We start from the raw sequence: 20,554 nt of genomic DNA, 5'->3' as shown, positions 1-20,554 counted from the left end.
AGCATTCGAGCAGAGAAAAGAACGCGGAAAAAAACTTTGGGAACTTGTTGTACGTAGTTTAAAAATCGAACTGCCTTTTTCGGCCGTTCCAAATTGCGTAGGTAGATTTTTAAATAAATGCTAATTTAACGCATCAGCATTGCTGATTTCTTCTGTTTGGAAGAAGCACTGTACGATATTGGCCCGATTTCGCAAAGTAGGAGGACGAAAGCAATGAACACGGTTTTTGAAGGATACGCGTTTCAGAGCTAGGCCATTAACATTAAAGACCGTAAATAATGGTGACGAGCGCGCGACCCAAATCGTCGATAGGAGATCTGTGCCCCGAACAGCTTAAGATTCGACGCGATCCAACACGGGATGCCAAATGATCGTACGTAGAAAGCACAAGTTGGCACAACGTTCCAGCGAACTGGTAGAAACGTTACATCGGTGCATTGACCCGACATTTCCTGAGAAATGTTATCAAACCAGTATCGATTACACGCGGGAAAACCCCTTAAGGTATATCTACGGTCGTAACGGAACAGCAAGCATAACGTCTGTAATATGTAGGCTGCGTCCTGCTTGCAACATCGCGTTTTTCGAGTACATCCGAGCCGGTCATTACGAAAGTGTCATTATACAGGTCGAAAAATTTTAATGAGGGATTCTAGAGGCCAAAATAAGACGAAAATCAAGAATACCAATTTCTTGATAGAGACTTCGTTAAAAGGTTATTAACAATCAAATTAAAAAATTTCAAATCGTTCTAAAAAAATTATTTCCGATTGCAAGGGTCGATTATAATCATTTCTTATGAATAGATATACCCTCGAAATACTACCCAATTTCGAGAAAAAAATTCGAGAAGGTGTGAAATTTTTCGACAAAATTAAAAAAATTCAAATCGTTCTAAAAAAATCATTTTTGATTGCAGGGACCAATTATAATCATTTTTGGTCAATATACATACCCTCGAAATCCTAACCATTTTCGAGAAAAAAATTCGAGAAGGTGTGAAATTTTTCGACAAAATTAAAAAAATTTAAATCGTTCTAAAAAAATCATTTTTGATTGCAGGGACCAATTATAATCATTTTTGGTCAATATACATACCCTCGAAATCCTAACCATTTTCGAGAAAAAAATTCGAGAAGGTGTGAAATTTTTCGACAAAATTAAAAAAATTCAAATCGTTCTAAAAAAATCATTTTTGATTGCAGGGACCAATTATAATCATTTTTGGTCAATATACATACCCTCGAAATCCTAACCATTTTCGAGAAAAAAATTCGAGAAGGTGTGAAATTTTTCGACAAAATTAAAAATATTCAAATCGTTCTAAAAAAATCATTTTTGATTGCAGGGACCAATTATAATCATTTTTGGTCAATATATATACCCTCGAAATACTACCCGATTTCGAGAAAAAAATTCGAGAAGGTGTGAAATTTTTCGACAAAATTAAAAAAATTCAAATCGTTCTAAAAAAATCATTTTTGATTGCAGGGACCAATTATAATCATTTTTGGTCAATATACATACCCTCGAAATCCTAACCATTTTTGAGAAAAAAATTCGAGAAGGTGTGAAATTTTTCGACAAAATTAAAAAAATTCAAATCGTTCTAAAAAAATCATTTTTGATTGCAGGGACCAATTATAATCATTTTTGGTCAATATACATACCCTCGAAATTCTAACCATTTTCGAGAAAAAAATTCCTTACCGAAAATATAATTTCTGGCCAGAAATGTCTGCCCGAATTTTCAAGCGAATATTTAAAACGTCATAACTTCTGAACGGATTGGACGATTTTGATGTATAAAAAAGCAAACTGCGCGTATTTCGATGGAGAATATGTACAGATCGTAAAAATATTCGAAAAGTTGGTCCTTGACCTCGCAAAATGAGAAAAATTCCATAAAAATGGTCCAATTTTCAAACAGCCATAAATCCTACAATTGTAAATATATTTCAATGAAACTTTTCTCTGAAGTAGAGCTTATGGGTACTTACAAAAAAGTATTAAACAACTTTTCTGTAGGATGTCAAACGAAATTACTAAAAATCAAAAATGAATTTTTAAGAAAAATCGACAGGGCGTAGGTGCTTAAATTTTTCGATGAAAAAAAAAATTTTTAATTCATTCTGAAAAAATTATTTTCGGTTGCGGGGGTCAATTATAATAATTTTTGGTCATTACACATCCCCCCGAAATCCTACGCACTTTCAAGAAAAAAATTCAGTACTGGCGGAACTTTAAACGTTAATAACTTCTTAACGAAGCCTCCATCAACAAATTGGTATTCTTGATTTTCGTTTTATTTTGGCCCCTAGAATCCCCTATTAAAATTTTTCCCTGGGGTGGCCGTACACTCTGTATACTGTAATAACCATAGACTATAACCGCTGTAACCAAAATGGGACAAAATAGAACGCATACCCGTTATATTTTTTGTTTTAATTCATTTTGGCTACCGTTTGACTCTTGCTCTAGGCTACCAATTACAGTTATCGATGACGAGAATGTTAATTCGTTACGAATAACAATTGTAATCAATGGAAATGGTTTCTCGTTATGAATAACCATCACTGACCTGCAGAATTTCATAGTGGCTACTTTGCTCGAATATTTGACACGAGCCCAGAGGTCGAGTAAAGTTTATTTCGGAGAAGCGCGACGTGTATTTATCCATTATCCATGAGTGGTTTCTCGTCTTAGTAAATATTTTCAAATTCAAACTTTCCCCGCGTACGCAAACACTGCGTCATCCGCGTCCTACGAACTCCTCGTCTCCCTAACTTTCCTGTTATTTTTCAATAATAAGTATTCGTCGATACAGTGTCGTGAAATTCTTGTGTATTAGAATCGAACGATAAACGCGTAACGCCTGGGTGGAATTAAGGGGTATCGATTCGCGTCGGTTTCGAGAGTCGACACTGTCGATTCATTCGAGTACGCCGATCGGGAAGCAGTCATTGAAACAATAGTCGACGCGGCGAGTATAATAACGGGCTTCGAGATATGCGTGACCTGAATTATGAAATTGTTGTCATTCGGGACAACGGGGATCGAACGAACGCAGTCGCCGGTTTCGTGCGTTCGTTGCATTCGACGGAATCCGCTTAAATAACTACTGAGAAAAACGAACGGTATTCTTCCGTCGTGGAATCCGATGCAAACATGTCGCAGCGACACGCGAGCTGTTCTCTCGGCTGAACGCGTTCGAAAGGGATAAATACCAAGCACGAATGCAAGATCTGACGACAACGACGATGCGCCGTCTCGAAATAAAAGGAGGCTCCAACAGTTTTTTTAGAAAGCGATCGAACTAACAATAGGTAAGTTCAATTTGAACGATGTCGACGAACCGTGCTATTATCGGTGTAATTAGCCTATCTTCTCGAGGCGGAACTTTGTAGGCGGCAACTTCACGATTTGGACGACGTTCACCGGCCTTCGAAAACATCGACTTGCGAGTAATTTCTACTCGTATGAACAGAGAAGGCTACAAAGGTGTATTAGAAAAAGCACCAGCAACCTGTTTCCGCCGTTAAGAGGCTAGAAATTTTACCTTCATGCATGGCAACGCGGCCATCCGTACGAGGAAGATGACCAACGATTGGCTTAGAGAAGCTTAAAGGGTATAACCGTGCAAGACGGTGAAAAGTGCCCCTAAACCAAATTAAATTTATACGTCGCTCGGTATTTCACGCAAGCTCAAAACGATCATCGCGTAGACTCGAATCTATTAACTTTGTAGGATGACACGGTACACGGGACCGTGAACACGCTAACACGGTGTCACGATGAAATATGTTAATTAAAGCTATACCGCGCTCAGAGAGTAGTAGACTTTGAGCGGTGGAGCTGTTGATAGAGAGGCGGGTCGATGTAAAGGCGGTAAACGCGAACGGTCGAAAATGCATGACCCAAATTATCACCACGTGACCTCACGATAGAATGATCATTTACAATTTACGTTGGATAATCTGCAGCATCTTTAGAACGAATCGTCACTTGGCCGTGGTACTTGGCTAAGTGAACGAGGCCCAAACGAGAAGCACAAACACAAGAAAATTTTGATATTTCACATATATTTATAGAAGCATACCATCGAACGTATTTGCGTGCGATTGCGAAAGTGAGTCAAGAAATCAAAATATCGACATTTTCCTTTGTCTTATGCCATATTGATTTACGAGGATTTATCGATGACTAAGGCCTCTAATCTTATAAAATATGTTTCAGATAAGAGGACGTAATCGAGTTCGTTGAGAAGCGGGTAGAACGTTACAGAGAAATTAAAAGTGTCGATGACCTTCTAAATCACGGTTCAAAGCAAAGTACAGATTATAATTATCTGAATGATCGATTATCAAACATCTATGCATGTTGATAGAATTTTCTCGTTTACAGAACTAAATAAATTTATGTTCGTAGAGTTATCGCCGACGATCTTTTGTCGGAGTGCTTCGAATTTAACAAATATACGCAGGGGAAAGTTTTTAAGGAGTGAAATACAGTTGAAAATACGCGTGCGAGAAGGCGGAATGACGTCGAGATCCGGTTTTACGACTTTTTGTTTCCCAGTTTGTGTATAGGTAGAGGAAGACGAAACACGAAGGAGATGCAAATAATTTACATTAACTTCTAAATCCGGGTATGCTCGCGGAACCGTGAAATCGAATGCATCGATCTGCGCCCCGCCATTCTCTGATTATCCTTTATTGTTTGCCAATTGATTTTTGGTACTAAACTTTGGAGCATCGAAGCGTTAGCATTTTTTCTTGCGTTACGTCTTGTCGCGAAGAACGCACGCGATGTATCCGAGTCACGGAATCGAAACATCGTTGATACAGCGATTAGAATGTTGCAACGCCAGTGATTGTCACCTTTGATTATTAATGGTTAGTCGCCTGGCACCCGGGAAAAAAGTAACAAAACCGATCGTGCATCTAGACTGATAATAGAAAAAATTGCAGCGCGATTAGATTAAAAGCATAAGATTTCAAACCGTCCTATATAAAACTTGCAACGTGCGCTAAATTGTTTACAACGAGTTAATTTGAACAAGGGAACACCATTTTTAAGCGAGTCTTAACTACGCAGTCCAGATAAACACAATCGACCTTTTACGTGCTGTGTGGCGAAAAATACGTTGCTTACTCTATTCGTACAATATTTGTTTCTAGCTCTAAAATAAAACTTGTTTATTCGCAGACTTTATATAACGTCTCTCTCTCTTCTTGACTTCCAGATTAAGTTTTTATAGGTTGCAGCATTTTTATATTGGTATTCCTACTTTCGGAGAATAATATTAATTTCTAAAGTTTTGTAAAAATCTGAGGTTTCCTATAGCGAATGCCAAAATTTCGACGAACAAATTACGAGGAGATTGACCTCGATATCAAGATGCTTTAAAATAGTAGAAAAATCAATGACTGCATACTTGGAACACGATTCGGTGAAACTTCTGTAACATTTCGTGTCATAATGCCACACGAACGCCAAAAAGTCAATAATAAATATACACCGATCGCTGGAGTATTAGAATTTAGTACCAGACCGAGCTATTTAGACAAATAAATAGCAAACTTCAAATTTCGGGGTATATTCTCCAAATAGTCGTGAAACGACGCGCACAAGTAAATTGATGTACGTTTATTCTACCAAAGTTTCATCGAATTCGTTCCGTTTCCAGATAAACATGCTCCGATCCGATCATAACACGCATACGTACAGGATGACCCAAAATTAGTGGTACAAATAGGGTCAGGGAGATTCTGTGGCTCGAGATAAGACGAGAATTAAGAATCGCAAAAGTGCATTCGAGGCTTCGGTTTGGAGAAAAATGCTCCGATTTTTTCGATCAGGCACTGTTCACTATCAACGATCACCTCTACCTTAAAACGTTGACAATTAAATAAATACAATTGGCCTAACTTTTTACTTTGCTAATTGTTAATTAGGAAGATCCTGTCACCTATATACGAGTCACGTGGCAGTCAAAGTGTGAATTTCGATGGATAGTCATTTACGCACCATCTTTGTTGATGGAAAACGAGGCCTCTAATGGGAATGCACCATTGTTGACTTTCGTGTTATTTCGAGCCATAGAATCTCTTGGATTCTATTGGTAGCACTAACTTTGGATGATCCTGTACAATCTCAATTTAAGTGTTGAATGCGTGTCAAAAGACGTCTGCATCCTAACGACGACTCGAGATGAACGGATTAAACGACGTAACGTTTGATGACTGGGAGACGAGGAACACGTTGTAAACAGGCATCGAAGCACACAGCTGATAGGGGAGAAGCGGATTGGCGCGAAGACGGCGAATACGAGATAGAGAATGCACGACAGGAATTATCGACGCGCGCTGCTCGAGTATACCGCTATACCAGCTTTGCGATCAAGGTCGCGAGGCGAGGGTCTTCCGATACGTATGCTTAGGAAGTCGATGGACACGGCTAAAGACGTTTCTCCGGGGATCCTACCTTGATCATTAATTCCGACGAATCCGTCTCGACGGAGTACGTGTATCGATCGATAAAAACGAGCGATCGACTGCGACGGTTCTTGAACGGCACCGAGAGATCCGTTGAATATTTCAATGTACTGAAATACCCGTACCGCGACGTTTCATCCGTGGAAACGAGAACAAGAGATATTTCGGAATTCCGACAGGAAAGGGCAGCATCGATAACGATCCGAGTCTCGGTAGCGGGGCCTCGATAATCGAGTTTCTGTCAGTCCGCTGTCAAATATTCGTCGGTCACTTTGGACCGTACCGGACACTGTCACGCAATCCCGAGGCAGCCTCAGCAACGAACGAACCGGCGGAGAACAGAGATCCAGGGAACAACGGGCAACGATCGAGAAGGAGACCGTCGCGAGACCGCGTTCCCGATAACACAGAAATTCTTATGGAATTTCCATGGTGAACGTGACGAGGATAAAGGAGAAAGCGAGACGGAAGAACCGCGTGCTCAGTCGCGCCGACGCATCGTTTGCAGCTCGCTCACCTGCGAATCGTCCGTCTATCGGTGCGGTCAAACCTGGACTAAAATGCAGCCCCGGAGTTCGACAGGTTTCCTGTCCTTCGGTATATTTCAAACGCGAGTCCTTCGGTTCTCCTCGTTCCTTTCACCTGCTGCTGGACGATCACTCTTTTCGATGGTAAAAACGTCACCTCCGCTTCCTCGTCCTCGAGCTGGTCTCGTGAGCGCAGCTCCGAGCGAAAACCCGCCAAGACACCCGGGCGTTTCGTCGTATTCGTGCACGAACAGTAACTGACAGCCTCGTCATCGAAGCGATCAGTACGGTACCTGAGCGCGCGTGCACACCAACGGACCGACTCTGACCTCGACCAATCGGAGTACGACGTACCGGATCTCGCGCATGCGTTACATTTACGCCGCGTGGCGCCATCATTTGATAACACTTCATCAATATTATTCCTTACTTTATTTTATAGTTACCTACGACAAACGCTAAATAATTATACAATTTTACAGAGGTCAAAATAAATGGCAATACGAGGTTACTCGATATCGCGTGAATATTGCTCTTTCTCTGTTGGCACGTTTACCAGTTTTTCCTATACATAGTTATCGGATATTCCAATTCGGAGCAATGCTTCATAGAACCCATGGTTTTGTTAGATTCGAAAAGTTTATAATGTATTAGGCAAAGTAGATGACATGAAAACAACGCTTCTAATTTAAAAAATATGTGTCGAGTAACGCTAATACATATTACCTCTAATGGTACACCATAACCCAAAGAAATGTTATAAATAACAATGTAGAACAGATGGTGGGTTTAAATATATGTGATTCCCCCGATGGAGACCATAACAGTTAATCGGCTAAGAGAATCGCGTCTGTTTTATACGACGTCGGTAACATCAAATCCTTTTTAAGGAAAATAATGTTGACGGTCCGTTCTCTGTTGCAAAATTATTACTGATCGTTATCGGAATTAGAGTCGTGTTAGATGCTGACCGTGAAATAATTTGCGTGCAGCAGGTTTACGATTGTCTAACATGGATTCAAGTTTTGACGATTGTCTGCGCGACGCTGCCAGATGGCAGCTGTTGTGTCATTCCTTACAATAGTAAAAACGAAAATATGAAAGCTATATCACAGACGAGGTATACGAGTAGACCTTTCACCCAATGTATTTTTTCGGTTCATATTTCTGGGCTCTAGAACTCCATTACCATTTCCGTGTCATTCGCAACGTTACCAACAGATTTAGAAACAAACACAAGTGGAAGTGAGACAGAAAATGAAATTACAGAAATTTTAGTATTTTTTAACGGAATGAAAGCTGTACGGCCCAGAATTGAGCATCAATCGATTAATTTTATTGGAGTACCCAATCGATTAAGATTATTTAAAGATTTCAAGATTATTAAAATACGTAAAGATGTACCTCATTGATAAGTACACCACAAATCCTCTATTTTTTATTTTATATGATCATTTCTGATCATGTATTATATTTTTGGTAAAAAATTTTTTCTCTAAAATACGTACGATTTCGGGGGTTTGTATATTCACCAAAAATAAATGTAATTGAAAGTGCTGTGACTATTATTTTTCACCGTTAATTTATGAACATCTTCGTAGTTCTTTTGTTTATAATCATTCAATGCAATGACAGCTTGGCTGCCCTCTAGGATATAATAAACGTATTTTGGATATAACCGTTTGCGGTCCGTCTTTTTGCTGAATATTGGCTTTGGCTCTATCTTTCCGCTAAAAATATTCACGAAAATGTATTGCTGCTGTGGCAGGTTTCACTGTCCATACTCCGATATAGTTCAATTTAAGAAATTAAGAACCAAGTGTAACATCAAGGAGGACGCAACGTCTGTGCCATTGAACAAGACGGAAATCGTCGCGAAAGGAACCGGAAGGATCGAGGACTCTGCTCAACCCCATCGTTCGCGCTCGGATCACAATCAAAGAATGTGCTTAAACCACCCAAAATTGGCTCCAACGTTTATGACAAACCGAGTGAGACATTGTCCACATCCGTCATCACGCTTCTATTAAAATGGGTTACAAATAATGAAATACTCATGAATTATTAAATCACGTTAGGTTCAGTTCTTGGAGTCCCATAACGAGCAATTGGGGGCTCGCGTAAAACGACTCACGCGCGATTTAGATTTGACGGAAGCGGTTATGAAAAGAGAGAAAATGGCAGGGGCGGATTTGACGAACAGGTTGCAGGCGTACGAGACTTTTATCGCGAAAATGTTTAGGAGGTTAAACGGTACAGGGATTGTCAAGATTACGGATGAAAGTGGAAAGCAGGTTCCCTTTTACTTCATAAGGTGTTCGAATACTTCCGTTAATTACTGTATGTGACTTGAATTCCTTGTTCGTTTTCGATTTAGATCGTTATACAGAAAGTCAAAACGAAAGAATTGTCTTATACGTATGGCGAGAAAGACACGCTTGTTTCGATTCCGGAAATATCTCTGTTGAAAAATATAGCAAGGAGACACGCAGAGGCCACGGTGAAGTGCAAAGTCGAAAAGTTTTCGCAGGAAATGGTAAAGTTTTTCATATTTCGTGTAGCCAGCAGAGTGGACAATTTACTATTAGTAACGATTAATTTTAAAACCCAAAAGAATTGCAACTGCCAATATTAATTCGCGAACATTTCTGACAAATCAGAGTACTTTGCCCGACGTGTCGATAAAGATCGAGGAAACGGTAGCACAAAATTCTGGAGATGATAGATTGGTTTTTAAAAAAGAGTACACCCCGCGTCGAGACACGAAAAACTTAAACGAAAACATCGAACAACCGTCGCTGTGGGTGAAAAACGAATTTTCGGAAAATTCTGAGAGTCCACGGTGAGGAAGGACGCGTTCTATTCCATGTTGAAAATCGAGCAACGTGTTACTTAATAATTCCAGCGGTTACGTAACGAAAGAGGCCATGGGCGCGACAAACGAAGCAGACGATAATACATGCAAAGACAATTGGAAAATCGAAGAAACTAACCGTGTCGAGGGCAAGGCGAGGAAAATGAAAAACAGTACGGTCGGCGATAAAGAAATTGTGGTAAAAGTGGATCCATTCGCGGCTACGAATTCTCGCGTGTGTTGCTGCGATTGCCACCGTAATTGTTCCGCAGCATCAATTGCGAACAAGAAATCTGACAAAGGAAACGCGCAAGGTAAGAAGGGCAGGTAGAGTTGATCGATAAAAAAAATCAAAAATAATTTTTCTTCTTTCCCTTAGAGTGGGCGCTCGAGTGTCAATGCGACTTGGAAGTGGCCAACGGAATATATCGAGTGATCGATAAAAGCGTGGCGAGTCTGAAACAATGTCTCAAAACTCATGCAACGGAAGATACGCCATCGACGAACGCCACCCATTTGGAAAAGTTAGAGCAACGGCCTGAAAATACGATCGACGACAAAGCATTTCGATCGGTGTCGCCCACGATTTTGATAACGGGAAAGAACGATAAGGTTGCAATCATTAGGTAATTATTGATCTTTGAATTTGTAGTTACTCTCGGAACATATTATTCTTGTAGGTGTAATAGTAATCGTATATTACAGATTTTGAACTTGGACCATTATTCGATTCGGCCGATGAGAAGGCGAAAAGTAAATATAAATAATAGGAATTTATGTTTCTTTCTTCGTTTCATTGAATTTGTTATATTTACTATGTGAAGATGAATGTAAAAGATACTGGAAATGTTGCCCTTCCCGATCAATACTTACGATCATTGCTTCCATAAAGATATGTGCAATGCTCGTAAATCGTTAATGTTTACAAGTTTGGTACAATAAAGACGCGTTACTGCTATTATTGCAACTCGTTTCTGAATCGTATTGGGTCTCAAATAAATGTATTTCGGAGCATCTCTTCTGAGCAGAAAAGCAGCCTTGAAGCGGCGTTTCGTTTCGCGTAATAATAAATGTTGGTACGCGCGCGGACAGAGCATTTTGCAGCGTGGTACCTGCGTCGTTCCTTGAATTATTTTTAAAACAAAGCGTCCACGAATGCAAGGAAACGATAAAAGTTGCGCAAAACTGCCGTTGCGATAAGAGCGTTCGAGTGTTTCCGTCTCGACCGTGAAATCGAAACGTCGACGATCGAGACGGTGGTTGGAACAGGTTCGACGGGACTCGAACGAATTTGTGTTTGAACGATTCGAAGACAAGCAAGGCGCTACGGTGACAGGGAAGAACCGCCGTACAGGAAGTTGAATCGTTTCTGTCCTCGAGCACGTGTACCGCTTCGCCTAACAGTTCGAAAAACTGACTAAATATAGAATACGAGCGGCGCTATTGTTAGGTTGCTTGCGTTTTCGTGGCTACGTCGTTCGTTCAATCGTCGCGAAGCTTGAATTTACGATATCGCGGAATTGATCGATGATGACCGATCGTCGTTAAAGGTGGACAAACATTTTACAAAGTGGAAAGGTTCTTTTGAAACGATCCGTTCTCAAAAGCGCTGGTATCTGTCCAAGCATCGGATCTTTTTTCTCGAAACCTAAGATAGACCTGGTTCCGGAGTTTACTAGGGACACCTAGTGGATATCGCGGAACGAAATTCGCGTTGAAGGGTGATCGAGGGAGGGAATCCACTTCCTAGATCGCGGGAAGTCGGACGGAAACGGCGATCGCGCCGGCGCGAGATCTTCCGAGCGAAGGCTTCGCCGTCCTCGCGCTCGCGGTCTTTCGAAATGGTATTTTTAGAGAAGTGAGTCGCTGGCCGCAAGCGGCGACGGTAGTCAAGCGTCGCCGTTGACCCTAAGTAAATCGTGCCCTGCGAACATCCGACGATTCGGATGACCACCGTCGGTGAGTAGTCGCAACGATAAACACCGAAACGATCGCGACACCTTCGCCGGAAACCGCTGCGTTTCCCATCGATCCTCGACGACGCCGCCGCCGCCTTGCATCTCCGCGAGTTTTTCAACTTCCATCGAATCTCGTGCGACTTGTTCATCGACGTGGCGTCCGTTGGACGATTACGCGATTCGCGCAGGGAATTATTTCGTTCCATTCGGTGGGACTTATCGGGCTGCTCTTATGAATCTAAATTTGGACCGCGTGCCAAAGCGCTCGGTGCGCCACTATTTATGACGTATTTATGGCACCGGGATGTGTGTTCGTGGTTGTTTCGTTTTGATAAACCGAGGTTGCATCTACGACGAATCTCCGTCCGCGTGTCGCGGTTAGTTTCCACGATAGAATTTCCACGAAACTCGTTTCTCTCGTTTTCTTTTCCTGGCGCGTTTTGCGCCGCGAGGGCTCCACGAGCTCGTTCTCGTCGGCTCTTTGTTTTCGTTCGCCCGAGCTTGAAATGCGCGGCCGTTTTCGATCGTAGATCGAGTTATATTTAAGCGTATTTACATCGAGCCGCGTGTTACGAGGAGACGCTGCAGCACGCGACTCGTAAAGCTTCTTCGAGGATTTACACCCGTAAAGAAGAGTCTTTGATCTTCCGAAGTGGCACGGACATTGAAATTTCAGAAACGAAACGCGAGAAATCTCCGTCGAAAATTCTACGCTGTATTTTCTTTCGTCGCGTGGTTTTCAATTTCTTTTCTCCTTCTTTTGCAACGTCGACAAACGTAGATTTTTAAATAAAGGATCTAGATCGATCTATCTTCTAAAAATACAGCCTGACCTGGTCCGAGTTTTTTCTCCGCTGCCAACTCGCAATCTCTCTCTCTCTCTTTATCCGCAAAGCTAATTGTAATACCGTAGCTCAACGAGATTAATTTACAGATTTATTTATATCGGTAAAATAATGTCGGGTAGACCCGGGTCAATAGTAACATTGATTTTGGAATACGATAGTTCAAGAAGTTAAATGAGGTTGCAAATTATTCTCGTTACCGTTTCAGACAATTTATCGGCTCGTTCGAAGGCTGGGCGATCAAACTGTCCGAAAAGACGAATTTCACGGGGAAATTAGTAGTTGAAGTGGAGTAAGTACAGTATGGGTGCGGCTGGCAGTAGTAACGTCGCACCTCCTCCTTCGGCACCTTTGAGAGCGCGGAGCGAGGAAACATTTATCTACGGGACAGAGGAATCCTGCTGTCCGGAATACACGAACGAAAATATACGACAAAGGACGAGGGCCAGCGCGTTCGACGTGGGTGAAGAACCTCGATCGCAGGTTAAATTTAAAACGAATATTTATTGGTTTTGAGACCGTCTCGAACAACCAACTAGTCGCGGGAAAACATTTTAAGCGGCATTCACGGGGTGTTCCTCGATATAACGAGAAAATCGAGCGCGTTCGACGGGTTATTGCGAATCAAAAATGTCCATCTAACTTGTCTGGACCCTCGTACTCGAGACCGAGCAACGTTTATATCGGTAACGAATAGAAATAGATCGATAGCGTGATTTTCCTGGTTCGGAACGACCCGTCGAACGCTGCTGGAAACGTTTTCCGATTCCCTTCCGGAACACCCTGCACAAAGACCCCGAGACTTCCGTTCAATTCCGTCGGAACGAACGTTTGCAGGGTCCAAGTCCTTACGCGACCTTCAGGGACGAAGAATGTTGGAGTCAAAGACCATCGGTGCCGAGTTTGTCGAATTTGCCACCGTCTCGTCGGCAGACTTTGGTAAGCGACGCTTTTCTTTGTTCGTGATCGTATCAAGCGGCTTTGTGGAAGTTTCGAGCTCGCTTCCGGTGTGGTTGACAGCATCCCGAATGCTGGGGGCGTTAAAACGAACCGTGCATCCGGTTCCCCGGAAGACGTCTAATTTTAATCGAAACGTTCGGGAAACACCGCGGGCTTTTGTCGAGAAACGACGGCGGCGGCGCGCAGAAATTTTCCGAGCGGAAAGTGCTCTTTTGTTCCGCGCGGAAAAGACGACGCGGCCCGCTGGCTGCTCTCCAAAACGCTCCACGACGCTTCGTGATTTCGGGAGAACACGCTGAGTCACGGTCACGTAAACGACGAGTTCGCAGGCATCGATCCGCGATCACGTGCCACCGTGTGTCGAGTGCCTTCGGCGAACACGCTCTCGAGTTCTGCCAGTGCGTTCTCGCGGATCATTCGACGTGGATCGAGCTTTCCGAGACGATCGATCGCTCGAAAACCAATTCCTCGCGTCCGCGTGCATGGATCCGCGCAGCTCGAATCCTTCGGGGATACCAGTTACTTCGAGACGACTCGAAGAAATAGTACGAAGGACCGCTTGGTTGGAAAGTTACTTGGAATTCCGGACGCTTTAGGTGTAAGTGATTTTTCGATTTAATGCAACCTGATGTACGTCGTTCTTATTGCTAGAATCGAGCGATCTATCGTGTTGGAGTCAAGATAGGAAGATGGAGTATGTAAGATAATTTTCAAGAGGAACGAGAGGTCAGCTGCAAGCTTCCTAGATTCCAGAAATTTCGTATCTGGCTTGCGTTATGATCGTAATGACTGCAACAAGACACTGTAACAGACGTGAAATTTAGTTTACAGCCTAATATTATCATCGTTTAGTAAAGGAATCGTAGTGAAAACCATCGCGACAATTAGAAGCAGCCAGTTCGGCGTGGAATGCAAAAAGAGCAACGGTCTACGTACCCATTCCTTGATCCAGAATTCCGATCGTCGATCAGCCGGTTCGATCAGCATCTCTGAAATTAGTCCATTTATTTATATTGCAGTTGACGTACGCGGCGCAGATGACAGATTGGCAGACAGCCGAGGGGCACAGCCCTTCGTTCTCTCATCAACACCAAGAAGCCATGGAGCTTTCGAGAGCGATCACGCAGCTCGCCGTGGCCAACCAGCAGCTAGCTTCGGCTCACACGGCCACCCTGGCGCACTTGGAGGAGCTGTACATCGAGCTCAGGAAGGAGAGGCAGCTTAGGAAACGAGATGCTTCGTCGGACGAGGCTCGGAAGAGAAGACTGACGGTCGAGCAGGACCTGGACGACGAGGATCCGAGGGACGAGAAGCTCCGATCGAAGATGGAGAGATTGGAGCAGCTGGCGAAGACTCGGGGTCCTGAAAAGGAAGGTGCCGCGTGTCTCTTGCGCGGCAGAGTTCTAAACGATGTACCTGAACGGGAATCGAAAAGTCGGCTGGAAACGACGAACGACGAGGCTTGGAGAACGTCCGTTCGCCGAGCACGCGGCAGCGACGAGACGGTGAATTTGCATTTAGAAAAGTCTGACGGGGTGAAATCTAGGATCGAGGACGAGCCAGACAGGACGAAAGGCACCGCTAACCAGGAGATAATCACGTTGTCGGAGGAAATTGAGAGATTAAAGGCTGAACGATCGGAGATTCGACGCGCGAACGAAAGACTGACCAGCGAGCTGGCGGAGCAGAAGGCCACGGTGCAGAACCTCACGGAAAACTACGAGGTGCGTCGTAATCTTCGAATAGAAAATTGCGCGTATACGTTCGGTAAACCGGATAATTGTTTCTAGGCATCGAAGGCGCGTCGCGAGGAAGTGGAATCGAGTCTGCAGGAGCGTAAACAAGAGTACGACGAGCTCTCGAGGAAGCTAGACGTCACCACGCAGGAAACCGACAGGCTGTTGAAGGAAATCGACGCCTTCAATGCGCAGAAAGACACCGCCGAAGCCAGGATCGTCAGTCTGGAGCAGGATCTACAGAAGTCGTTGCTGGAAAAGGAACAAATTAAGAGCATAGAGAATCAGAAAACTTTGAAATTGAAGGCGCAGTTGTCCGAGGAGGTCTCGGACAAGAAGAAACAAATAAAAGCTCTCGAGGAAGCTTTGGACGAGATTCAAAGACTGAAGGAGACTATCAAGACTGAAAGGAAAAACGACGACGACGACGAAGACGGCTCGAAAGAAGACGTTGGTACGTCTGTCCTATTCGTTTATTATTTCAAACTTTTTCTGCGGACTCTAGAGTAAAGTATTCCAAGTTTCTAAGCACTGAAAACATTTTAACGATACTCTAAAGGTACGATCGATTCGACAGACGATGCAGAAGGCAGCCTACCACCCGATCGCACGACCAACATAGAGGAATTTAAAAAGGAATTGACTCTGAAGAGGGAAGCCAGACAACGAGCAATCACGGCCGTTTCGTCGGAAATGGAACGACTCAGGCGCGAACTGGACGCAGAGAAGGAGGCCCACTCGGAAACATCGAGGGTGTTGGATCTCTTGAGATCCGATCAGAACGATCCTCGAGCTCAACAGGAAACCGGCGAAGCGGATGGAAACTTTACGAGAACTAGATTGAAGGATTCGAAGCCGGACGAACGCGAACTGGAAACGAAACGCGTGGAAGCCCAACGTTTGACCAGCGTCTTAAAGGTATGGATTTAGCCGAAAAAATAGAACACAGCTATCGTTGATTATCACAAGAATACTTGTAGGTCTCGGACGAACTTAGGAACGACATCCGTTTCCAAATGGAGAAACTGGACGACTTGCGTTATCACCTGGAAACCAAGCCGGATCAGCATCGCTATCGCATTAGATGTTTGGCGGAGGTTACGAATAAGACGCGGGAATCAGTTTACGCGAGGGAACGTCGTGCCAACGAGCTCAAGGACCATCTCGCGCAGATTCTGGTCCGATTGGGGGACAGAAGTTTCCTGGATTTGAAGGACGACGTCGCTCTGGAGTGCGAACGTCAGCTGGAGAACATCAATAGCCTGAAGAGTCTCTACAACGAGAGGCTGAAAGTGCTGACCGAGTTGAAAGACGCGGCGATCAGGGAACTCGTGGACGTAAAAGAGAGATTGGATCATACCTTGGAAAAGTCCGAGTGCTTGGAGGAGGACCTGAAGAAGGCTGACGAGAAGGTATTTCAACGCAGCGCCGGGCGATCGAACCTGCATTCTGAAACTTTTATTCCCCACTATGTACAGATCGATGTCCAAGACACCGAGATATCGAATTTGGAGTCTCAGCTGGGACTTACCAAGGCGGACTGCAGGGATCTCCAAAATCAAATGTCGCTCATTAATGGATTGTTCACCCAAATGCTGCTGGGTGCTTCCTCCGCCGACATGGACCTCGATCGACTGACTCAGCTGCTCCAGGTACCGTCGAATCTAGAAAAATAACAATCCGTCGATTAATTTCGTTGATGTTCGTTAGGAGAATCACGATCTAATAAGTGACATAGCGAGAGAAGAGAGCACCGAAGCTGCAGCCCTCCCGAAACTTCTTCTCGACTTGGTGGAGCAGGTCGAGGGTAGCAAAGGTACTCAGAAACGTGCTGACGGGGAGAACAGCGGCGAAACCGACGTGGAGGCGGAGAAAAAGGAGGACGACCTGCAACAAGAAGACATAGCTCATAATCTGCCCAAGGTAAACGACTTTAGAAAACTGATTATCGTATAGTACAGTATTGAGATATTGTACCGCGTCCACCGCGTTCGTATTAGGCCCGCGAATAATCGAGACAACAGTAGCGACGGAAGTAAAAATAATTGACGCGAGCTTGATCGATCTGTACGAGGCGATAACAGCAGATAAATATAAAAATTTTGATCCAGGTGTGGCGCGTTCTACTGGAATTATTGAGCTGTCACGCGGAGGGCAGCCCGTCCGCTGCAGCAGCATCAGCTGCGGATCCAAACAGTTGTTACAAATCCGTGGACACTCCGGCCGGTCCAAGACTCGTAATATCCGTCAGTAAAACGTACATTCGTCTGAAGGAGCTGATCCTAGAAAAGAAACACTTGGAGAAGGAAATGAACCGGATGAAACAGTTGAACACTCACCTGGAGAGCAAGCTCGGCGAACAGGTGAGAAACTCTGAAATATTTCTGTCGAGTATTCCTGAGCTTTGGGATTTTGATCGTCGACGCGTTCTTCTGGCAGGAAAAGAGGCTGTCGGCTGTGTCGGCGGAGCTGAGCAAGACTTGGACCATCGTGGATCGAATGCAGGCTCAGCACCAGCAACTGCACACCCACGAGAAGATTCTGCGATACGAGCTGCAGGAGAAACGGAAGATGCTTCAGGAGTTGAAGAAGGAACTGGAATACTGTCGCGAGAAGTGGGAGTCGGCCAGACAGAAGAACACCAACACCGAGTTGGAATGGAGATGCTTGCGACGAGAGTTTGCCGCGAGGAAAGCTCTGGCTGTTCACGATTCCTTCAACAACAGGTAAGCAATGCCTGAAAAAGCAATGATTTCTAAATTTCTTGGTTGTACGATAATTATTATTCGCGATCGACATCGATATTACTTGACACATTTTTCTGTAGCGCCGAGAGTGGATTCAGCGACGAGCGAGGAGACGACACCGACGAAGAGGACGATGCGGTCGAAGGAAGGCTCAGGCTAGGTCCACGCAGGAAACCGCGAAAGGTTGCACATTATTTCCAATTCCGTCGACGCGTTTACTTCGACGCGTTTTAAAAACGATCAATGTTTAGGAGAGTCCCCGAACACCGTCGCCGGATACGGAATCGGAACAACCGACCGATACTGAGCTGTCGGAGCCGAAAACAGGTTCCTCGGCGACGCTGGAGCAACGAACGTCCACTCCGGAAACGGAAACTGAACTGGACGAGACCGAAGCCTCGAACGTGACGTTGAACGTGGTATCCGTAATCGGAACAGAAGCACCGGTTAGTCGACGACCATTATTATTAGATTTAGAACATATGGAAAGATTTATTCGCTAATGTTTACGAAACATTCGTTGCGTTGTGTTTACAGCAATCGGTATCGGAAGGTTCGCAAGAATCGCTCGATCCCCTGGATCAAGCTCTGACGAACGTGATCCAAAACCTTATAGCAATCAACGAGCCAGGTTCAACGACCTTCGCGAGTCCGATCGTTCAAGTGGACGTCGCAGAGAACGTTGCAAACGATGACACGTCGTTCTTAGAAAGTTTCCCTACGATAGATTCGAATCTCGAATGCAACGAAGCACCGTGCGATGGGGACTCATTAATAACAAACGACGATTCTATAGTGCCTGAGATCTCCGTACAAGACTTCGACCTGCCATCGAGCATAAATGAAAACTGTCAGAAAACGACGGACTCGGACGGTGAGAAAACAAACATCGAAAAATCCTCCAACTTGACCGACTCTCACGCACCTACCGTAACTAGCATAGTCAGCACGCTGCCTGTTTTCTCCATCGGGCCCTTTCCTACGCCCGTTGTGACGCCTACGGTCGTGAAAAACGTCCAGTTTACCGACACCACGATCGATGGCCCGTCTAATCGATGTTTTGCTCCAGTTTTCGGCGCGTCGCTCTCGGAAGAACGTTTTGAATCGACCGCGAATCAAGAAACGGAATCGAGGGGTCTCGAGAAACGCAGCACCAGGTCGACGGAAGGCGTCGTCGACTCTGACAGCGTCTCCATCGACTCGACCTCGAGCTTGGAAACGGTCAAAGAGTTCTCCGCGTCGTCCCTAGGTGAAACTGGAAAGAAGGAAAGCTCGGAAGTGGGATCCTCTAAACAAGAAGAGAACAAAGTCAAGACTAGAACGCCGGAAGAGGCTTTGGCCGCTAGGGAAGACAGATTGAAGAGACTGGAGGAACAAGCCAAGTGGCTGATGAACAAAATGAACGCTACTAGCAGAAGGGGCTCCGTGCTTAGTACTAGACTCGAGGAACTTCACGAGGTCTATGGAGAACCGCCAGTCCCCCCTCCCATGCCAGACGTTCTACCTAGTCGAAGATTGCAGACGAATTTAACGGATCTACCTCGCCAGGTAAAATTTTTCTACTGTTCTGTAGAGCGTACTGTGTCTTTTGCTATATAGTAAATTTGTATATTTCTTCGACTATCGAATACCGGTGTTTCTCCCGCCGATAAACTAGAAAGAAATACCTGTAAAATATCGTGGTTGTATAGTGACAGATTTAAATAGACGTTACGTGTTTATAAATCAAACAAAGCGTTTGTTAACTGTTTTCTAATTTAGGTACCTGAATCATCGGTCGCCGAAGGTACCGAAAATTCCAATACACTCGTCTCGAGCGGCGGCTACAACGAATCATCGCCGGATAATGCACCTTGAAATGCCCACGAGTTTCGTTGTACGAAGAAACATTGCTCGACGTTTATTTTCGTCGAAGACGGAAACATGTGTACATCGGACGCTGACCGTGCATTGGCGCATCAAACGTGTCGACTCTTGTTATAAACATTATGTAATCGTGACGAGTAAAAATATTTGGACTCGTCGTCGAAATCATTAATCGAAACGGTAACGAATCTTTACTTTTTTTTAATCGATTGAACCGTTGTTTTCGTTTATCGAACTATTTTATTTGATGTGCTTCGTTTCGTAATTGTAAGAAAGACTATGCAAACCGTTTCGTCGATTCAACGCTCCGAACTTTTTACTAAACAACTTTTTATGATATTTTTAATATCGACGTGCTATCGTATTTGTATCGGTGTAAGCAATTTCTTATTGTTCCTAACTGCGGAAGTAAATGTGATCAGTCACGAATCCGTTCCGGTTTTGTACCTTCTACGATTGTACCTACTAATTTTGCTGTATAAATAAAGAATCAGTACACGATACGTTGATCTAGTTAGAAATTGGAAATGGTGCGGATAAAAGCGAATACCGACGGGAGTATTG

The 20,554-nt window shown here is 44.1% G+C and overlaps 3 protein-coding genes across 6 annotated transcripts in view; 2 read left to right on the top strand and 1 right to left on the bottom strand.

Annotated features, from left to right (window-relative positions):
- The window catches only part of Gdap2 (ganglioside induced differentiation associated protein 2), a 36,830-nt gene extending 29,511 nt beyond the window's left edge, over positions 1-7,319 (bottom strand). The window contains exon 1 of the mRNA XM_076772144.1: positions 7,015-7,319. The gene's annotated coding sequence lies outside the window, so the exon portion shown is untranslated. The remainder of the gene's footprint in view (positions 1-7,014) is intronic.
- Positions 7,320-8,772: 1,453 nt separating this feature from the next.
- Positions 8,773-10,689, top strand: LOC143345697 (uncharacterized). The gene is made up of 7 exons (XM_076773069.1): positions 8,773-9,015; positions 9,103-9,318; positions 9,402-9,560; positions 9,685-9,866; positions 9,930-10,192; positions 10,258-10,504; positions 10,584-10,689. Exons 1-7 carry the CDS (start codon positions 8,773-8,775, stop codon positions 10,588-10,590), a joined length of 1,317 nt encoding a protein of 438 aa, XP_076629184.1. The 3' UTR covers positions 10,591-10,689.
- Positions 10,690-11,711: 1,022 nt separating this feature from the next.
- LOC143345421 (uncharacterized) lies at positions 11,712-20,493 on the top strand. Of its 4 annotated transcripts, none has more exons than XM_076772527.1 (15): positions 11,712-11,837; positions 12,890-13,164; positions 13,519-13,620; positions 14,661-15,365; positions 15,432-15,831; positions 15,955-16,295; positions 16,358-16,789; positions 16,856-17,029; positions 17,088-17,300; positions 17,489-17,740; positions 17,817-18,103; positions 18,205-18,307; positions 18,376-18,570; positions 18,662-19,672; positions 19,886-20,493. In XM_076772527.1, exons 2-15 carry the CDS (start codon positions 12,985-12,987, stop codon positions 19,979-19,981), a joined length of 4,491 nt encoding a protein of 1,496 aa, XP_076628642.1. In that variant the 5' UTR covers positions 11,712-11,837; positions 12,890-12,984; the 3' UTR covers positions 19,982-20,493. The 4 variants fall into 4 exon arrangements, with proteins under 4 accessions (XP_076628642.1, XP_076628641.1, XP_076628643.1 ...); XM_076772526.1 differs by having other exon boundaries at positions 15,937-16,295; XM_076772528.1 differs by lacking the exon at positions 13,519-13,620 and having other exon boundaries at positions 15,937-16,295.
- The last annotated feature ends 61 nt before the right edge of the window (positions 20,494-20,554 follow it).

This window comes from Colletes latitarsis, chromosome 9 (genome assembly GCF_051014445.1).
Source record: "Colletes latitarsis isolate SP2378_abdomen chromosome 9, iyColLati1, whole genome shotgun sequence".
Classification (NCBI taxonomy): Eukaryota; Metazoa; Arthropoda; class Insecta; order Hymenoptera; family Colletidae; genus Colletes; species Colletes latitarsis.
The sequence above is the reverse complement of the archived record's forward strand: the minus strand, read 5'-3'. Positions and strand labels throughout refer to the sequence as shown.